At 37.2% G+C, this 22,893-nt stretch overlaps 1 protein-coding gene across 1 annotated transcript in view; it reads left to right on the plus strand.

Moving 5' to 3' along the window:
- The window catches only part of LOC121371501 (delta(14)-sterol reductase TM7SF2-like), a 39,638-nt gene that overhangs the window by 7,051 nt on the left and 9,694 nt on the right, over positions 1-22,893 (plus strand). Inside the window, exons 4-8 of the mRNA XM_041497433.1 lie at positions 7,096-7,242; positions 8,812-8,995; positions 15,392-15,586; positions 18,195-18,418; positions 21,295-21,463. Of these exons, the coding sequence (XP_041353367.1) occupies positions 7,096-7,242; positions 8,812-8,995; positions 15,392-15,586; positions 18,195-18,418; positions 21,295-21,463 (919 nt within the window). The remainder of the gene's footprint in view (positions 1-7,095; positions 7,243-8,811; positions 8,996-15,391; positions 15,587-18,194; positions 18,419-21,294; positions 21,464-22,893) is intronic.

Genomic DNA, 22,893 nt, shown 5'->3' on the forward strand with positions numbered 1-22,893 from the left:
GTTCTTTTCACCTCTCCTGGACATGTTCCAACTGTTCTGTCCTGGTTGTATCCCCTCTCCAGATATCGTAAGACTTAGCAACATTATTGGTTTTAAGGGTTTGTAACGTTTTGTATTGAGACACTTACTTGTCTGAACTTTATTGTTACTGAAAATGTTCACGAACTGTGAAGAAAAATCTCACAAATGAACAACGACAAATCGGATGTTGACTGCGCGAACCGTGCATGAGAAAACAAACTGAACCAAAATGATAACGGTCACGTGGTATACCAACATCTGTGACATTGAAATGGAAATATCCCGTCTAAAAAAGATTAGACCTTGTCTGCTCAACGTTTTTTTCTCAAACGTGCGTCCGTTTTTAAGAAATACGAAAAATGCATTTTGTGGTATTACAAAAACCAGGATTACCAAAAAACACTTCAGGTGAATGGAAATGTATATTCTAAATAATAAACGGTAAGTAAAGTGCAATTTTATTTGTGAAAAAATGGGTTTAATAGCGAAAAACAATGCTGTAATAGTTAACAACTAGCCGTATCTAGGGTGTGTCCCTTTAATAGTCCAGTAAATTTATGGTTTGACCTTGGACAAATTGCAACAGAAGGTTTTTTTGTTTTATATTGTAGATATCACCTCACTGAATATTATATCCAAAATAGGACAAAATCGGACATCCGGAAGTGGGCTAATTTGCATAAATCCAATATGGCCGCCAAAATGAAATTTGATGTCTTATAACTTATTAACGGCTGGCTTTAGACCACAAATATGCATATCAGTAGATAGAAATATTATACCTAAGAACCAAGTTAACATTTTAAAAAGACACCGTGACGTATCTATGACGTAATGACGCATGTTTCGTCATTTTGTGTCATCGGGTCATCAATTGCACAATAAATAGTATGGTTTGTTTTTAGCACATTTGATAAAATCATCAATGAACAAGCTGATTTGGCCTTAAAATTGTACTTTTATCTATTTCTAGCGCTTTGTAAACGTCATGTGTGGTTTATGACGTCATTATGACGTATTTGTCATGTCAAACTGCAATGTACTTGCATTTGAAAATAAGGCAAATAAATTTCTTTAAATCCAATTATTACGTCAAACTTTCTTATCCTTCATGGATGATGTTCATTTGACATTTTCGGACCACTGTTTTCTTTGTGTGGTGCGAATAACTCATGACAATACAGATGAAGAAGTCTTCATGGTAAGAACTTGGGATTTCCAAAGATCTATTGTCAAAGCATGCGATGAACGAACTGGTAATGACAAGTGGGCTGAAAGAATTCGTGGACGTATTGCATTTGCTGTTGACCTACCAGCAGTTGATGCTATCTACCACCAGGTTTGCAGCGTCAACTTTCGGACGGGGAAACAAATTCCACTGCGTTTCCGATATGACAGTGAAGGAAAAAGGGCAGCTAAAGTGGGACGGCGCTCCAGTATTTTCACGTGTAGAAGCATTCCTCCAGGTTATTCGTGAATTGCGTGACAACGATGATGAACAAACAACAATATCTGACCATAGTGAACGAATGTCTGAGATATGTTCGGATCCATATAGTCCGAAATATATGCGTCAAAAGTTAGCTGAACATTTAGGAGATGGTGTAGTGATTACTACTATAAATGGTAAGGCAAATGTTGTAACATTCCGCACCACAGCAGTAAAAATTCTACAAAAGTTTTATGACAGCCATCCTAAAATGAATGACGAGGACGCTGAAAAGAAGAGAATCATCAAAACTGCCACAGAACTAATCAAAGCAGATATAAAAAGCCTAGACAGATCAAAAGCATTTTACCCCGACCCTGTAAAACTCGGATCATTGGAAGCAAATCTTGGTTATTTGCCCAATTCACTCCGTCTTCTACTCTCTGGTCTGTTTAGTGGTAAGAAAACTGACCTGAAAGTCTCAACCATTGGTCAGTGCATAGTGCAAGCTACACGGCCAAGGGTTGTTATTGCACAAATTCCATTTGGACTGGGTGTACAATTACACCATCTTTATGGTTCAAGGTTTTTGTTAGACAGTTTATCGAACCATGGCTTGTGTTCCTCATACCAAGAAGTTTTGCATTTTTCTAAATGTGCAGCAACAGTTATTGATAATACTTTTCCGATATCAGGGCACTTTGGGCATTACATTGCAGACAATGTAGATCATAATGTACAGACATTAGATGGCCATGGAACCTTCCATGGAATGGGGATTATAGTAGCAGTCACACCTGAGGTTCGGAGAAGGGCACTGGTCCCCCGACTTGCATTGGCCGATCAATGTGTTATTGCAGATAAGCTTGCAATCAGATATTACAATAAGTCGCTCGGAAAAGGCACTCCAATTCTCTTTCAGAAACAATCAGAAATAATTGGCAGTGACCCACTCTCCAATCTTGACCTTATCTGGAAAATATCGTGGCCTCTTCGTCCCAAAAGGCCAGGGTGGTCAGGACTGATGCAGGCAGTATGCACAGGTGAGCATCCAGGCAAATCATCGATTCATTTCCTGCCCATGATAGACATGGACCCCACTGATTTGACATGCATATATTCAATGTTACTCTTTGTTGTTTCTGAAAACCGCAGGCACTCTACAACACCCATCCTGACGTTTGATCAACCACTGTGGTTCAAAGCAAAGAAAATTGTTATGAATGAGCTAGAAGGAAGTGACCTCAAGAGTGATCTTAAAACTTGGTAGTTTTCACACCATGATGAGCTACCTAGGATGCATTGGCCATTTGATGAATTCATCTGGTCTGAAGGAAGTCCTTGACTTAGTTTATGCTGACAATGCTGTGAATCACATATTAACAGGAAAAGCCTATGCCAGAGCTGTGCGAGCACACACGATGGTTAATGCAGCTTTGACTGCAATGTTTGTCATGCAAGCATATAATGTGCATCTGCCAGATGCTGAAGAATGCAAAACTGATGCAATTCAACAAAAAGAGGCAGGCGAGCTGCATCCAGATTTAAAAGAGGCACTTGGCATTTTTGATGCTCTTTTAGCCAGAGAAGTGACAGTGAATACTGCATAAAGCAACAGTATCTTTAGGAAGATACACCAAACGTTAGATGAGCAGAAATCAAAGATGACAAACACCAAAACAGGACAACTATGGCTTCAGTATATGACTATGGTTGATCTACTCCTCACATTCCTGAAGGCAGAAAGGACAGGTAATTTTCTGCTCCATTTGAATTCCCTTCAAAATATGTTGCCCTACCTTGTTTCTTCAGGACACTCATTACACCAGGTCAGCTCACATTTATATTCAGGACATGCTTGATCTTGAGAAAAACAATACACATGTTTATGAACATTTTCTCTCAGGACATTTTGTAATTCGCAGAAGTGACAGGTTTTGGTCAGGTCTTTCAACTGACCTTGTCATAGAACAAGCGCTTATGAGGACACTAAAAGCAACTGGAGGTTTAACCCATGGTCGGGGTATGGAGGAATCACAGAGATTCGGTGGTTGCTTTCTATGCCCGCGTGTGCAGAAATTAATGAATGCATGCAAGACCTGACAGGGGCGCAATACACCACCAGTGACCAGCATAAAGAGATGACAGACTCCAGGAAAGTCCGTGATTGCAAAGACACAAAGACGGTCTTGGAATTCCTACAAGATCATGATCCATTTCAAGAAGTGGAAACACTCCGTAACATTGCAACTGGTGTGGTTGCCGACAGTTCCGCTAATCCACAGAAAGCTGTTGAAGTTGGATCGGCTATTCTAAACAAGATGATTGGACAAAATGCCTTGGACTATTCTTTCAGGAAAATAGAGCATGTCAAAGTGATGGGACAGAAGGCTGTTTCTGCAGGTGGTGAGTCAATAGTTGTAGACCCTCAACTCCTCTTTCAACGACTTTTAATTGTAGCAAAGAGCAACTGTGACTGTGATCTGAATGACTTATTCAAATTTGAACTTTCAAGTTCACCTACTTCTCTTTTTGATGAGCACGGCCTTTTGAGAGAAGCAAACAAGGCACAGCTTTCAGATACCTTGTCAGTATTAGTTAATGTAGACCAGCCAGTGCCATCCATGAATGAACCAATATATCACGTTTTAGATGGTGGATCTCTAATACATAGGCTATCATGGAAGAAAGATGATACTTATGAGGACATCTGTGACATGCATGTTAGATAAGTGGAGAAACATCATCCAAATGCTATCGTAGTATTTGATGGATACACCCTAGGGTCCTCTACTAAAGATGTGACACACCTGAGAAGATCAAATGGTACTGCTGGACCACGGGTATCTGTTGCTGCCAAACTGCCTTTGAAATCGAAGAAAGAACATTTCCTTGCTAACAGTAACAACAAGCAGCAGTTAATCGACTTGCTAAAAGAAACATTGCACAAAAATGGAATAAAGACAGTCAGCGCAGATGGAGATGCTGATGTTCTCATAGCAAAGACGGGTGTGAACTGTTCAATGTTGGGACCGACACGTGATCGGTGAAGACAATGATATCCTTGTGCTTCTTTGTTATTATGCAAATAATGATTCAAAGGGGTTGGTCTTCCGATCAGACAGAAAATGTGCTAAGAGTAGGGTCTGGAATATTGATCTAGTTAGACGCACGCTGGGACAAGAGTTGTGCCAGATGCTGCCAGTGATCCATGCTATTGGTGGCTGTGACACAACGTCGAGGTTGTTTGGTGTAGGAAAAGAATCTGTTGTGAAGAAAGTTCTGAATGACAGTTTTTTCAAGTCTCAAATTGAGATACATAGCCAAGGCTCATTGGCAACAGCTGATGTCGATAATGCAGGAGAAAAAGCACTTGTCTGTCTATTTGGGGGAAAGCAAAAAGAAACATTGGATCAACTGCGACTGCGAAAATTTTCAGAGAAAATAGCCACTAGTGCTTGTAGTGTTAGGGTACAAACACTTCCTCCAACAACAGATGCGGCCAAATATCACTCGCGCAGAGTTTATTACCAGGGTCAGGTTTGGGTTGGATCACAACATGTCTTGAAGCCAACTGACTGGGGCTGGCTACTAACAGATCAAGGTTTTGAGCCACGAAAAATGGATTTAATGGCAGCACCCGAGTTTCTGCTCAAAATAATACGGTGTCAGTGTAAAGGGGACTGCGACAGTCTACGCTGTAGTTGCAGAAAGAATGGTATGGATTGTTCCAGTGCTTGTGTAGGATGTAAAGGTACATCATGTAGCAACTCTTCTGCTGGTTCCATAGATATTGACACCACACTGGATGAATCCGTAACCACATAGTGCTGAAAGGTAATGTGCAACTTCCTTCACAAACATGTATGCATTGATAAAAGTATTAACATAATCCCATTTTACGAAGCTCCAATTATTTTAGTGCTGAACTAGCTTCATTAAACTGGGCCAGAAAATGAAAATCCATGTATTGCAATGCATTAGAAGCCTATATATGTGCAAACTATGTCATGATTCAAAAGTCCCATAACTGCATTATGTGTTACAACAATTTGGCTGTATTCATATGATAATGAAACAGATTATCTGGATACCGCAAACAAATGTATGCTTATTTTCCCCCTTAAATGGTGATTTTCTCATTAAATTACATTCTGTATGGTATCTCAGTGATGCAGAAGGTTTGCAATAACACTTTCTAACTCCTTGCTATCGGTTTTCTGCTATTTGTGATACATATATAGAGTCTAACTCAAACATTGAGGGAAAAGTCGAGAATCAGTGCAAAAATGGCCGCCATTTTGTTTTTAGTAAATTAGGTCATTTCCGGTGGTCCGATTTTGTCCTATTTTGGATATGTTATGTAGGGATAACCCAAGAATAAGATAAAATAAAAAAACCTTCTGTTGCAATTTGTCCTAGGTTCGCCTATTTTTCAGGTTATCTTTACTGGACTATAAGAATGCTGATGTCACATTATTACAACTTCCATTTACATAAAAGTTTTTGATTAAAAAGATAATGAATTGAAATTTACAGTCTTTTTAAAATCTAACTAACTTTTTAGATGTCACCTCACAGTCTACAAATTTGCATAATATTTTATCTAACATGTCATGGTTATTGTAAACTATTGTATTCGGTGTACGTTTAACCGCAATTTGTATAATAATAAATACTGCATGTTCATTTCCCGCGATCGCGATATGCATGAGTGCGAAATAAACAAAGACAAAGGAAACAAATGAACGAAACAGCAATGAAATATTCATTGATGCGAACAACTATTTTTTTTATTATTATTATTTTTTTACAAATTTAATTGCGTGTAATTGTATTGTTTAATGTCCACATGTGTATTGAATCTGACACACATTGTCAGTTTATTCAAAGACTTTACAAAGTTAAAATAACAAGCTACAGATCTTTCAGACTGTGCTTTCATATATCTTGCTGTTAAAATTAATAACCTAGTCCGAAGGGACGAAAACTACAAAAATTTATGGAAGCTCTTAGTTTTATAAAATATTACCGAACAATAGGAAAATATATTTTAGGGTACAATGAAGACCGCTTCACAGAAAAATGGGGCATTTTACCTCCTTAAAATTAATACTTTAAATAAGAATAATAATAAGTCTTATCAATTCCACTTAATTTATTTTTACACTAATGGAAACATCCTTTCAGCTGTAGATAAAACATTTCCTTAATTTTCTTACTAATATAACTGTCCTCCATGACTTTGCCAATCCCTATTACGTAATAGATGTACATAGCTATTTTTCATTATTAGTATTTTGCGATGTTATTTCTTCTAATAAGATGTATAATATTTATTATGCATATGTGTGTGTAGTATACCCAAGCCATGTGGGTATATAACACAGATGTAAATGTGGCATTTCATGGAAAAAAACTTGAAAAAAAAAAAAAAATGTTATTGTTTAGGGCGAATCGAAACATGGGGCGACATGACTCGGTTGGAGGTACCCTGCTCAAAACGACTCGGGTGAACTAGTAATAAGGGTGAAACGACCTGTTACCAACCACAAAATCACTTTACACACTTATGTATAAATGGTCATGTTATGCTGTTCATACACTGATGTTTACTAATACAATAATATTTACATTTGTTTCAGAAACAAACAGCACCACAAGACAAACATAAGAAAATTTGTGAGACTTGTAAAACAGAAAAAATGGAATATGGAGGTGTTTTTGGTGTAATCTTCCTGATTTTCTTCCTACCTTTCACTGTATACTTCATCAACCTTGCCTGTGGGAGAGTAAGACTTATAAAGACTTTTTTTTATATATAAAAATGTGTTTCCTCATACTTAAATTTTGCACATACATAGAGATTATTATACAAGCTTGTGTGTCATACTGATTTTATGAAACAAGTTTCGTAAAATCAGTACAACTACAAGAGCGCAATAATTTCTTTATTATCCATATTATTATTGTTGTTGTTGTTTTCTTTATGAATAACAAGATCCAACTCGAAATGTTTCAGCCACAACTAGGAGACTACGAAATGACGTCATATTTCAAATGCACAGTCTGAGTTAGGACTGGAGAAGCAACATCATGTTATGACGTAGCTTCCCAAAATTATGTCATCACACTTGTTATTACACGTGTGCTTCGTATGATTATTATCGAGTCGTTTATATTACAAATTTTGTACGCATGACAAGGTGCATATTAGTTGCTAAATAACATCATTTCGGTAAGCAATGTCATCTTCCCTTGTCTTAGCTATATGAATTTACATGTCTCATAATATGTTGGAACTAATTGTCAGATTTATGCTAATAACTGATTAGAGGTGTACTGTATTACCGGTATACTGGTATTTTTTTCTGTCTTGGTACCCACCGGTATGATTTGTACTGTACCGGTATACTTGGGGACTTTCCGTGGACGATAACTTTACGGAAATTCCAGATAAATAAATTATCAGTGTCATGAAATAAAATAGATAATTTCGAGAAATTATTTAAAAAGCAAAATAGTAAATGTCAAATGTTAATGATTGTTTCCGTTCCATTAACAAATCTTTGAAAAAAATAACAAAATTTCCCAAAGTATCTAAAATCTCTAAACGTTGCCACTACTAAAACATGCAAACGAACTGCAACGGGAATATTAGTATCTAGAAATAGCATCAATAAACACAGCCGCAGATTTGTAACAATGCAAAATTAAAAGTATTTAATCTTACATTTATACTGTTATTTTATTTATTATTATTTTAAAATACATGTATAAACAAATGAAATGCATACATGTATCGGCATTCAGGTGTTCTGCAGTTAAGAGCAAGATAGACTGTCCACAAGGCATTTGTAAACTTTACTGTTGGTTATAATCTGGAAATGGGGCTCTATCGGATAATCGGTTTTACCAGTTATTAGCATAAATTTGACACACTGGGGCTATGCAATTAAGCCGATTTGACTCATATATCAGGAATAACAATTATATTATGCGCTCGCAATACAGGAAAAATTCATGGAAAAACCTCAATTATAATTTGAAGGTGAATTTAATTCCTTTCAGTAGAGAAAGGTCAGTTTCATCAGTTAGCCAAAACACTGTATTATCGTTAAGTAGAGGATAGAATTTTAACCACTAACTTTGCCCCATTTCTCAGTGAGTAGTCACTATGATACTGCATTACGCCTGTTCAGTAGTATCTCTACTGTCAGTGTGGTGCATCTTGTAAATTATAAATGCTATGCAATGAAACAATGCTGGACTATTATTGGTAAGATGGGCCTGTTTAAATATATTGTCATGAATTTTCAAGGGTATTTGCTGTTAACTATTGTCCATGTTTTTTTGTTTAGCAAAGATGCACACTGACAGCAATGCCAAAGATTCCTGGCTTTTGGTGTTTCTTTGATCGACAAGCTGCATTAATCTTTTTTGGATGGTTGGCATTTCAAGTTATTCTTTTTATGCTTCCAATTGGTCATTACTATTGTGGAAAACCACTGCGCTCAGGAGACAGACTGCCCTATAGATGTAATGGTAAGCTGCAAGCACTGTTTAACATTCTGACTACTGGATTAATTTTGACAAAAACCATGTTGAGTGGATACAAATTTATAACTTTTACTGACATATTTTCACTTAAATGTTTTATAAATACATAAAATAATGTTCATGTATGAATCGGTGTTATTATTATTTTTTTAATTAATGTTGATTAAAATTAAGCAATTTTTTTATATATAAAATCGTGTATGCTTATGGGTATTTGTGACCAGATGTCCAGTATTTATGTCCATTATTCCCAATCACTGTTTTTCTGACCAGAATTTATTTTGGAAACAGATTCATATCCCAATATTTTCGTTGTTAATAAAACGGTCACAGGAGGGATATGGATATTAAAATGGGCACTTGTTTGTCCGTCCGTCTGTCTTTCCGGTAATGTTTCAGGAAAACAACTCCACAACTGTTAAAGATAACTTCATGAAACTTTAAACACAGACTAGTCTAGAAGTGGTTTTTGCTGAGGGCATTTCATTTTCAAACTTTTTTCTGTTTCTATGAAAATAAATGGGCAACAAAATGCCAGAATGACCAAATTCACCATTTCTGGAGTACAACTCCAAAACTGCTAAGATAACTTCATGCAACTTTGTACCCATATTAACAACGTAAAGTGCACATCAGAGTAAAAAAAAACTGTTGGGTTTACAAATTAGGGGTATAATAATATTTGGTGCACCCAACAGTGATCTGTATCGTAGTTGCATTCGTATTTCATCACTAGCTGAACCAAATACACAAATACTATAATTTATAAAACTATATTATTGGTGTAACAAGATAGATCTCCACCAGTCCTTAGGTTTTAAAAAAATGTGTAGGCAGGGCTGAACCATGATAATAGCCTTCAAGATTAGCGTCCTTGCTCACGCCAGCTATATGTTTAGCCTTGTGCAGGATTGTTACAGATAGAGGGCCAGTATCCAGTAAAGGAGGAGGCTATTCATTAAAATCAAACAGCTATTAAATATCTGACTTATAGTACGTTATGTTATAATTTAATACAATATCTTGTTAAAATCTTATAGATTGTGGACAGATTTGTTCAGGGCAAACCTTGAAATGTTGATCTAGATGCTGTCGGAATGCATATCAGGTCACTTGTTTTTTTTTCTCAAAAATTTTGACAGACGAAAGGGTGGGACATCCCCCCTCTTGAACTCACCCTCCGCGGCCACAAATAAAGTCTACGGCTTTATCTCCTTTATTTTCATTCCAAGTCTGTGGAAACACTGCACTCAGAAATCAGTTCGAGATAGAAGTCAACGGTTTTAAACTCATCACAGCTGAGAATGCAGCCAGTCCCTATGAGTATCAATGAGCCATTCTGATAGATGCTGCCGATTTTATGGGTTCCGATGGAGCCATCCACTGTCCTGTTCATCACGGGTAGCTGCTCTCCTCAATACCTAAAATATATGAATGTTCAGATGCATAGTGATATATTCATGTAGTTTGCTAATGTTGTGGCCATAATGTTGTTTTCTTCTGAAATATTAATAAAACAATTTGTATCTTTTTAAAAATCTTGGCTTGTTCTTATTATATTCCTTTGGGCTGGTGGATAGTAGTTTCTTCTCATACACCGCATGCAATACCTGGCTTCATTATATCAAGGCTGGGAACCTTTTTGGATCTTTTTAATTTTTATTTCTCCTCCATCCCAAACTTCTTACTGAAAACATCCGTAATACAAAAAAAAGTAAGTAAATAACAACAGGAATTGGGTGAATTTTATTTTTATTTTTATTCCATCCTCCGACATTGCCGCCTTCAAAACAAAATCAGTAATCCTAAAGAAAAAAAAGTGTGGCCTCACAGGTTTTTAATGCAACCGTTACTACAATCTATTGCAGATTATCAACCCACTGTAAGCGTTCATGTACGATACAAAGAAGATCGTCTTTTTGCTTTTGCCTTGAACACCAGCCATACAGTATTTGCATTGTTTAACATCAACATATATCGGGAATATTGCATAGCTTTAGGAAGGAAGGAACTGTTTTATTTAACAACACACTCAGTACATTTTATTTACGGTTATATGGCGTCGAACATATGATTAAAGACCACACAGATATTCATAGAGAAAACTCAGTCGCCACTTCATGGGCTACTAGTTTTTTTCGATTAGTAGCAAGGGATCTTTGATATGCACCATCCCACAGACAGGATAGCACATAGCCTTTGATGTACCAGTTGTGGTGCACTGGTTGGAGCAGGAAATAGCCTAATGGGCCCACTGACGGGGATCGATCCCAAACCGACCGCGCATCAAGTGAGCGCTTTACCACTGGGCTATGTCTCGCCCCATCTGCCTTAGGTAGCTCTTGGTTGTTTACCAGGATCACTGCTCCGATGTCCCAATTAGTGCCAGAGCAAGACTAAAGTTAGCTGTACATGTTGACTTCATACACAGTTCTTGCAACGCCTTCATTTTTGGCAAAGCCTGTTGGGTCTCTTGATGTCAGTGCAAGACATGACACTTTGAGGCTGTCTACAGATACGTCACCTACAAATCTTCCTGAATCCATTTATTACGTTGAAGAACCCCAGATTGATGATCAGCCTTCCCAACGACCTCCGGTCCAGTCTCCAGTGGTGACAAATTCTGTAGAACATCTCTTTGTGGCTGTTTTAATCGATGCATCACTGGAAGGTTGGGGAGCGCATCTCAATAATCATACAGCTTTAGGGGCTGTTCTCTTCAAATGAGACGGGTCTCCACATCAACGTGTTAGAGCTTCTGATAGTTTTCAACACAGTATGTCATTGGTGCTCTCTGTTGATCCATGAGACATGGCAGCCACAGACAACATGTCAGCCCCAGCATATATCAAATTGGCAGGGCAGAACACATTCCAGCAGCCTGCTCCGGCTCACCTATCGTCTGTTTTGAGTTGGTAGACGCCATTCCGCTGCCGCTACTAACCTGTGACATTCCAAGGGTTTTGAATGTCCTGGCAGATATGTTATCCTGATCCTGACCGTCTGCTCCGCAAGGCAGAGTGGATGCTCAACCCAGAAGCCTTACGGTGGGTGTGTCAAAGGCTTTGGACACCAAATGTCGACCTGTTTGAGGCACGCTTCAATTAAGCCAAATTCGGGTTGATGTTTAACTGGTTCCGGATCCAGAAGTTCTCAATTTCGACGCGTTGGCCATCAGTTGGGACAGTCGGGATGCTAATGCATTCGCTCCACAAGTGCTGCTTCCCTGAGTGCTCCAGCGGTTTCAAGAGTTTCGCTGTCGATTTCTCATCTCCCCGATGTGGCCAGGCAGTCTGATATCCCGACCTCATATGTCTCGTGGATCCAGATCCTCTACCACTACCCGATTGGGATTGCCTCCTGATTCATCCCACATTGGGATTGCACCATCCCAATCCATGCTTGTTCCAGCTACACATGTGGGCCTCATCTCCTAAGGTTTGAAGAAGAAAGGGTTCTCTTCCATGACCACAGCAGTGATACTGAAGGCGCATCAGGCATCCACTGCTACTGCATATAATGTCCGTTGGCTTTGCTTTCACCGATGGTGGATATGACATAAGCTGAGACCTCAGACTGTTCGTGTGGAGAAGTTTGTGGAGTTTTTGCTGTATCTCGGGTCCACTTTGAAAGTCTAGGGTTCTACCATAGCCAGCCACATCTCGGTCATCTATACTGTCTGTGATTCTGCTACTGGTTTCAAGTTGGCGGCGGTTCCTGAAATCCACGCTATGATAAAGGGTTTCAAGCATGAAGACCAGTTCAGTGTTTTCGTCCATTGAAATGGGACCTGAATCTTGTTTTGAGGGCCTTGTCCAAAGCTCTTTATGAGCCCATAGCTGCGACATCCCTAGAGGTTTTGACAAGGAAGATGGTATTCCTGCTGGGTTTTGCTACGGCTGTGAGAGTGTCAGAGATACATGCATCAAGAGATGATACTTTCATCACACTGGGACTCCTGATAAACTTATTGTTAAGAATCAGCTTCTTGATCAAGCACCACACACCTACGCTGTCCAAGCACTCTCTTCTTTGTGGGTCTATATGATGTAGAGAACTTGTGTGAGCCCTCAAGCATTACATCAAAAGAACGAGGCCTTTCCGAAAGCATTGAAAGCGACCGTTCCTCTCATGCAACCAGAGCCACTTGAAAGACATCGCTAAGAACACTGGGTCCACCTGGGTTTGTTCCCTGATACTTTGTTGTTACCATGCTGAGGGATTACCTCCACTGTTGACATCTAACCCGCATGAAATACGTGCACAGTTTGCCACTACGATGTCGCTGCATTGAAACACACCTCTTAACAGTAGCTTAACAGGGTGTTTTTGGACCACTATTTGCATGATGTGTGCACCGAACATAGTCATCATCTGGGTCCTGTGGTCACAGCGCAAACTGGTTAACTCTGGCCATCCTTGTCCTCGCTGATGTTCTGTTGGATTCCTGGACTGCATCCCGAGATGTCCAACAAATTGACAGCTGAGGACTCGCCTTACACAATTGTTTGTTGTACCGATCTGAAGTTAACGCACTGGTTTGGTGACAAGACTTTTGTCAAAATGCACTGCACGTTGGTGACATGTGTCGTCCTAAATGAACTAGCATATCACTGTTTACTAGACAAAAAACCCCAGGGGGATGTGTTAGTTCAGTGTTCTGATGGATGCACCCATGATATTGTTGATGTTACTAACACAAGAATTGATTGGGAGGTTACCCAACACCTGCATCCCCGGTGGCTATGCTTACCCACCCTGTCAGAACCCTTTTGTTGGATGACGAGATAGCGTTCTATACGTAACCACGGGATCATTCCTCCACTCCACTGATGAATGCCATCAACACTGCTGTTACTACTAACATCACTGTTATGGTCTGTTTGGGGCATCCCACGAGAGATTAGCTAACCACGGCTGGCCTATTCTTCCACTGTGTCATCTTCTTGCTGGTGCATGGGGAGAAGACTTGTGCATCTTCGGAGTACGGAACCCGCAGTGATCTGTTGAATATTGTACTAGTTTGAGGACACGTGATGTTGAAAAGAAATGGAGAAAACTTGAGGTGTTTTCTCTTTTAGATACATCACCTGTCCTCAAGGGTTTATACCCTCCTGGCCTCTCCGCTTCCAGTTCTCTGTGCGATTTGCTCAAGGAAAAGAAGGAAGTTACAGTCAAGTGACTGGATCAGAAAGGGCTGCTCAGTAGAAGAATTTTAGGCCATCCTATTGGCTGTTGGGATGTTCAAACCAGACTACTATCCTTAGGGGAATATGCACTAGTTTGAGGACAGGTGATGCATCTATAAAAGAGAAAACACCTCAAGGTTTCTCCAATTTCTAATCAGGTGGCACTTTAAGCAATGGAATTTTCCACTTACTGTTAACTCTGCCTCTGATCATTCACTTATCAGCCAGCAGATATTATTGGACCAGTGCTAGTGTTCTTCACAATTCTTCCAAATTTTAAAAAGTTTTCTGAATTTTCAATTTTTTTTAAAATGCCCTAAATAATGTGTTACACGAGTTTCGAAAGTAGCCATATTTTTTATTATAAAAAGAAAACTACTCTATTAAATAATCATTAATATCTATATTTGTTTAGTGATATAAGACAAAATGAACACAGAATTATTAGTGTTAAACCTGGAAGGAAAAAACAAACCCTCCTTCAAATTATTATGCGTGTAACACTGAATGTGTAGTAAAATGATTCATTCACAAACCATTATCTTTATTGTAATTACCTCTTATGTCTTAACATATCAGATAAAAAACTTTTCTTCTTTTTTTTTGTTGCAAAATTAGCATAATTAGTAGGTTAATCTGTTAGTTATTATCCTCGACTGTCAGCTGCAAAAATATGGACCCAGGTTCCTGTATCGCAATTCAAAAATTTAAACAATAGTCGTCACTAATGAGAGCTATCTGCTGAGCAAAAAGTTAGTTGAGACTTTTTACTCAGCTGATAGCTCTCGTGTAGGCGCAATTTTGATGTGTTTTGCCTTGTGAGAAAAGTATCTATAATGTTTGATATTTTTGGTCATGTGCGGTACAAATTTCACCATCTGTGAGCTATCAACTGAGCTGAATTTACCAATGGACCAATTGTAACAGGAATGACGTGTGATGAAATTTTTATGAGCCAACAGCTGAGCAAAAAGTGTCAAGTTATGTTTTGTTTAGCTGATAGGTAGCTCTTGTGTGTGGTAGGCTTTAGCCTTGTAGTAACTAATTAAACAATTTGATATGCACTGCCAATCGGTAAGAATGGCTACTGTGGTGGTAACTCTATTGCTCTATGTTTGATACCTAATAGCAGTCATTTAAAAAGTTCTGGAGATACTATTGAAGAGATATTTGTCTCCTTTTCTTTTTGCAGGGTTTCATGCCTTATTGATCAGTATGGCAGCATTTGCATTGGCAGTCCGCTTTGATGTTCCACTGACCATCGTTTACGACAAGTACTACCAAATACTAACAACAGCCTTTCTGTTCTCTGTGTTCCTCAGCATTGTATTGTACATCAGATCAAGATACGTTGACAATGCCAGTCTTTCACCTGCTGGAAATACAGGTAAATAGGAAGATGGTGATTTTATTTTTATTAGTACTAATAATATTACCGGATTTAACTAGGAAACATTTTGTATGAGATTTTTTAAATGAAGGAGAGTTAAATGGGTTGAAAGTTACCATTGCCCAAGTATTACATTAAATTAATGTGTATTCTTTACTTTCTCAATGTTAATAAATTAGCAAACGGTTATTAATCTGTTACCTAATATTTGTAATATAAATGTGGTTTTCACATAACCATGAATCTGGTGACTGGAGCAATTTTTAATGTCTAGTGATAAAACTAGGGGTGCAATGATAGGATGAAAACCGTATTGTGATATATTGTGATATAACAAACCATTTAAATTGGATATTTATAGGGTTTTTTTAATGAAAACAGAAGGGATAAACTTTTTAGCGAACTTCATTAGTTTTAGTTTGTCATCTGCAAATCTACTACTTGAGGATTCAGTGCCGCCGCCAGTGCTGTTACAATGTCCCCAGCTGTACTGAATATACTTTTAGACAGGCACGGCGGAAACATGCACATGGGAGACGTGGGGAGGGGACTGACTGAGATTGAGGGTGCAAAGCAAAGTTTGTAGAGTGTTCGAGGGTATGCTCGCCCGTAACATTTTGAAAACTAGATGTCCCGAAATGCAATTTCCTGTATTCTACAAGTAAAATTCATTTCTGCCATACCTGTTAGATGGTACCAAGGATGGAGGAGGGGGAGCAGCTTGACAGATTAAGCTAGCACGTTTATAGACTAAACGATTAATGACGTTCTCAGACAGACAGACAGACATTTTAGTAAAGTCTCACTTTACACAGTATGTACACAATATTAGTTGCTGGTTGGATGAATTTGACCTCTCCTGGCTCTAAAGTCTGAACCACATTGTTATCAATTACTCTCCTACCTTTAATTACCAGAAAATTTCCCCAAATTTTGTCCAGAAAGAAATCGTGAAAACACAATTAGCCTACAATGACAAAGATTCCACATACTAGATGGATTTATATTGACTTCGATAAGATCTTCTAGGACAACAAGCATGCTGGGTTTTTTGTTTGTCTGACTATTTCCCGTCAAATAAGATACAAGGAACCAATAACGTGTAAATGTCGCGATTCGCAAAACGGTACAGCAGTTCGTATTGAGCTGATGAAACATTGTGATATAGCGGTATACCGGTTTATTGTTTCAGTTCTAGATAAAACACAAAACAAGATTTGAGGTTAACCAGGCTGTAATCTAACCAGCAAAATGAAGGGTTTTTTTCTTTAAAAGTTGGCTCGAGTCCCTAAGTTATTAGTAGTAGTAAGAAGTCAAAGTCACTGTAATATTTTGGATCTAAACAAAAGCACACAACAAACATCAAGACACTGGCTTGTTAAGTGCCCACAGCTCACATAACACCTTGACAGTCTGTTGTTTTATAACAATGTTTGTCCCTGTTTGCAGTGACCAGTTTTGCATTGTTTAGTTCTCGGCCACATTTACTTCAATAACATTTGTTCGAAAATATAAATTATTATTACTTTCAGTGACACATACAGGCATGTGTCCAGGGGAAGGTTTTGGGGTTCGAAATCCCTCCTTGCTCAAGCAGATGGGTTTTTTTTGTATATTTTCCAGCATAACTCAACCCACCCCTATTAACTAATTATCAGTTGCTTATTACTACTACATTAATGAGAACATTAAATTGTTTTGATCACATTTTATTACTGGAGTTAGTAGTATTTGATAACAAAATATTACGATTCGAATCAAGTATAATTCAGAAAGTTACTGAATGAACGTGGAACATAATGAAACACTAAGGAATGTGCCTATTTTAATCATACTTTTCTCTCCTGGGAAGGGATAAGCAACATCTCCAACTTTTAAAATTTTAGATTAGGGTCTGAGGTTAACCCTTATGTAATGTGATGGTTCTCAGTGTGCCATTAATTTAATTACATTGTGGATGTAATCGTGTGCTGCGCTCGACTATTAATATGCTTACTGTAACTGCCTCAGTCATTTGTGTAGAGTTCCTAATAGTACGCCTTAAATATGCTACAAAATACTATGGCGTCAGTTCGTCCCCAGGGGTGGAAAAGCTGTGATATTTTGACTGTATTCACAAAACATAAGTTTTAGGTTTGCACGTAAACATAAATCTACGAAATCTGAAAAATAATTTATATAATTACACACAGTACAAATAATTATTCCAAATATATAAAATACATTTTTAGTCCTTACCTTGATCCATCATTTGTAGTAACATAATTTTCTGCATGCAATATATGCCAAACAGTGTAAACATTAGACAAGTGTAAATGCTTATCAAAAATATAAATTAATGATGTTTTGTGAATTTAGTCTGCTATGGTAATACTGGTGCGCCGAGCACCATAACACCTTAATGCTACGAACACAGCGACACATTATGACATCACGAAATGCTCAGTCCAGGATGTCATTCGAGATCAGACACAAATAAAATGATCAAGCTAAAATGTAAATCACATTTGTCTTTGAGCACATAAGCTTCAGAATGTATTCTCATCTCATTCTATAACGTGTCTCGATCTCCGAAACTGCAATTGCTTTTCTGTTTGTCTTTTAGGAAATGTGATTTATGACTTCTTTGTGGGTCATGAATTAAATCCTCGAATTAACAACTTTGACCTGAAGTTTTTCTTTGAGATGCGTCCAGGTTTGATTGGATGGGTTATGATTAATTTCATCTTTGTTCTGAAGGCGTACCAAGACACTGGTACATACCCTGTGTCACTTTTGCTGGTTACAATGTTCCAAACAATATATGTTGCTGATGCTTTCTTTTTTGAGGTATGTTAAATGTTTTTAATAAGACTACATATATTGTATAATGTGTTAAAATCACCAGGTGGTTTATTCCACAATGTTTTTTTCATTTTAGTCATTTCTGATATTAGAGCATGAAATAATAAAGGTTTGTGTATTGACCCGTATATTTAATCACCCATATTGAACTCTTTTTAGCTCTACTATGACCAGGTTTCGCACAGGGTGCCGAAAGTCTCGAATGTTCTTGAATTTGATTTTTTTTGTTTGAGTACCCTCGAATGTTCTTGAATTTGACTGGATGTTCTTGATTGTTCTTGAATCTGATTTTCACGAATTTTCATGCACGTAACTAACAATTTGTATGACGGAATAATATTTATTGGCATTTTGTCAAACAATCATTACTAATGTTTGTATGAAAAAATCGGCGAATTGTGCAAAATAGCGGAGATCCGGGAAGTGCTAGTTAGATTCAGTAGATGGCGCCACCTGATATAGGCTAATGCTACATTTTCTAATGGTTCGTTCAAGAGCGAATGACCAATTAGGGCCATGTTTGCTTTTTATTTTCTACGTGACACCATTTGGATTTTTAATTCGCACATGTTGGAAGTTTCTTGGAACGTTTTCGATCATGCTTCGCCAACATGGAAGTTGCAAGTTTCGGGATGAGTGGCTTGTTGATCCCAAATATAAAGATTGGATAGTGAAAGATCGCGCAGATGACAAGGTTGCAGTATGCAATCTTTGCAAGAAACGGTTAAGCATTGTGAATGCTGGGAAGTATGCTTTAGAAAGCCACGCGAAGTCAGACCTGCATAAGCTGTTGCTTGCACCTGACATGTTTGAATTTTTTTATTGTACATACACTCCTAAAATGTTCTTGAAAAAGTTCTATTTCCCCCCGCAAATATTCTTGAATGTTCTTGAATTTGATTTCACACTTTCTGTACGAACCCTGGCTATGACATTCATCAGCGGAGCTTTTCTAATACCAATTTGTCTGGCATCCGTACGTCAACTTTACCTTTTCCCTATTTACTCCTACAGTTTTGATTGAATTATTCTGAAACATGGTACCATGATCCTCTGGGACACCCTCTACAAACTAATAGATATTTTGGAAATTATTTGTTTTTATTATTTGTTTGTAACATTTAAATTGAACATTTGAATGCTCCTACTGAGTCCTAAAGTTTTGATCGGATAGTCCTGAAACTTGGTACTATGATTACAGGGCACAATATTTCATGAGAAACATTGTTCTGTTCGTGTGTTGGTTACGCAACTTTAAAATAACGAGAATTGCCAATTTGTTACGTGGTTAACAATTACATTCTAAAATTAAAATATATGTCAGTAATGAAAGTGAAAATCGGTTTATGTTTTTAAATACATTTGAACCACCAATGTAGCACAGAATCGTAGTTCAAGTGTTTTAGGATTAGGTAGGCCTAACTCATCGGTTATGAGAACTATATTCACGTAACCGAACAATCAGTTACCTAAGTAAAATTCATGTGAACTGACTTCCGGTTGCCTCAGATTTTGAAATATTGTGCCCTGGATTAGTGGTGATCCGATTAATTGGAATAACCGAAGACTGGTTGGTAAAATCCAAATTCCAACTAATCGATTACAATTTCTTGTAATCGATTATAAACTAATATACACATACCTTATGCTACGAAAATTGCTAAAGTGACCCGAATGATATCTATAAAAATGGTATTTACAAATTTCAACACTATTATTTGCAGTTTGATCTGCGAAATGTAATGTCTATACAGCGTTACCATTTTGCATAAAAACATAATATACTTTATACCCTACAATAAAAATAGTTAAATCAGTTTTGTTTTAATTTATCTTAAATTTATTTGACAAAGGATAAAGTCGAGTCGGGTAATTGAGTGTTCTATTTTCAACTTACGAGATCGGTGCGTGTCACCAATAATCTTTATTTTATAACGACCGGTTGTCAGTGCTTCTGCCAGAAAGAAATTTTTGGGTATGGCGCTATGGAATAGAAAGATTAACTTGAAAAAATAAAAGCTGCAAAAACATTTGGGTATGGCACCATACCCGTTTTACCCTCTGGCAGAAACCCTGGTTGTTCTTGACACTTTTGAGCGCATCAGAAGTTCCAAGCAAACCGGAGCATGTGAACATGAAGTTTTTTTGAAGTTCTTTGTTTAACTTGAAAAGAAAGTTTATTTTCAGATAAAAAATTAAAGTGACAATTTATTCTTATCTTTTGTGTCCATTAGATAACTTGATTAACAATACACTTCAGTGATGGCATTAAGAAAACAAACTTGCATATTTTAAACCTTGAGTAAAAGAAAGGTTTAAAATGTAGACAATCGATTACAACCAATGACTGGTTGGTTCAACTAACCAATCATCAAGCAGGAAAATCCAACCAATTCCCACCATTAACTATGATTCTCTAGGTCAATCTTCACAAACCAGAGCTCTAGATATTTTGGAAATCTTAAAATTGTGCATTTTTATTAAATTTAAACATTTTAAATAGAAATTAAGTATATTTCCTGATGGTTTTTTAAATCTGGTACCTCTGACGTGTGGTACAATGATTCTCTGGGGCCGTTTTTCCAACTAATGAATATTTAATATAAAGTGACTAAAACTGCAGCTTAACATTCTATTTTCTGGACTCTATTCCACTAGTTCTGAAAGAAGTTGTAACAATCAGGGCAAGTCTTCAAAAATTTACAAAGTTTATTTATTTAATGGACTAGACAAACTTAGTTTTAGTCACTGCAGCTGCATGTATTTGGTAATTTTTATTCTTATGACCGAATGTTTAAGTACATCAGTAGATTATTATCATTCCTTGAGTTATTTACAAGTATGGTGTAAAATACTTTCAGAGTTCAGTGCTGACAACGATGGATATTATGTGTGATGGCTTTGGATACATGTTAGCATTTGGTGATCTGGTGTGGGTACCTTTCTTGTACTGCCTACAGACTCGCTATCTACTGGACCACCCCACAGAGTTAACCTGGTATACAATGTGTGGCATTGCTGCGCTCAACTGTAAGTTTGCGTTCATTTTAGTTTAAAAGCAATTTGATGTATGTCGCTATCTGTGTGTGCATGTATGCATAGTTTCTGTACATTGAGACTTATAGGCTTTGGAAATCAGTAATTTCTGCCAAAAAGGTACACTAACTGATTAAAATATTACTTTGTTTTTTTAGACTATAGAGCTAAATATAATTTATGTAAGGGGTTTGGTGAGTGTTGTGAAATTAATTGTTTCAAAGAGCACGATCCTTTAAAAAAAAATTTCAATGTTTCACCGTGGTCAGCTATGTTGAAACTTGACGTTTACCTTTTTATTTCTTCCATGATTTGAAGTAATTAACGTGTAGATGGACAGGCCAATGTCCGTGATTAAATTATGTATCATTATAGTTCAGTAAATACTTAACTGAATATTAATATTTGAGTTATTTCATAAAAAAAACTTAGTATTTCTTGCTAAATGTCGTCTGCTTTGCGAGCGGAAATGCACGAGACGAACTATTTCCGGTTTGCTGTAAAGCACTGTTGGTTAATAGACTGGAACCGTAGTGTTATTGCTTAACCTGTGAAAACGATGTTGTTGTTTTGATTAATGTTATGGATTATAAATAACATTGATATTAGAAATATATGCTTAGATATTCGCTGATTTATGTATCCGTTGTGTATTGTAAGACCATATTGTGTTTTTCTCAAGAGTATATTTGACGTCATACTAGAGATTCAAAAAAGACCAGTGACGTCAATGTTGGGGTATAAATAGAACTGTTACGTCAGTTGTAAACAGTTGGATCCAAATTTTGACAATTATCAGCTGATCGAGCTAAACTTCGCAGTTATAATGTTTCATTGAATATTTTTCTTACATTTTGGACAGCATTGAGAGGTAAATAGACGATTGTCTTTAGCCTCCTTTGCAATCTTTCTAAATTAATAGGTTATTCAATTTAAATTACTTTAAAGTAGTTTTGGGATCCAACTCAATAATTACTCTTTCTTGTTTATTAAATTTAGGATAGATAATTAATTAACTGGTCATTGAGAGCATCTTGAGATAATGGGCGATTGTCTAGTCTCCTGGTGTTGTTAGTCAGTCACTGAGAACACTCAATTGATAATGGGCGATTGCCTAGTCTTTTGGTTGTTTAAATAAATATCTGTAAGTGTATGTAAGTGTATATAATATTAACTGTAGTTAAATATTGTAGTTCTTTTGTGTATAACTCTTTAATTAACTGGTCATTGAGAGCATCTTGAGATAATGGGCGATTGTCTAGTCTCCTGGTGTTGTTAGTCGGTCACTGTGAACATTCAGTGGATAATGGGCGACTGCCTAGTCTTTTGGCTGTTTAAATAAATATAGATTTTTAACTGTGATACTTGTAATTGACATCACTGGGTAACTATATGTTTTCATAGTTTAGTGTTAATAGTATTCT

The sequence above is a fragment of the Gigantopelta aegis genome, chromosome 4, assembly GCF_016097555.1.
Source record: "Gigantopelta aegis isolate Gae_Host chromosome 4, Gae_host_genome, whole genome shotgun sequence".
NCBI classification, from domain to species: domain Eukaryota; kingdom Metazoa; phylum Mollusca; class Gastropoda; order Neomphalida; family Peltospiridae; genus Gigantopelta; species Gigantopelta aegis.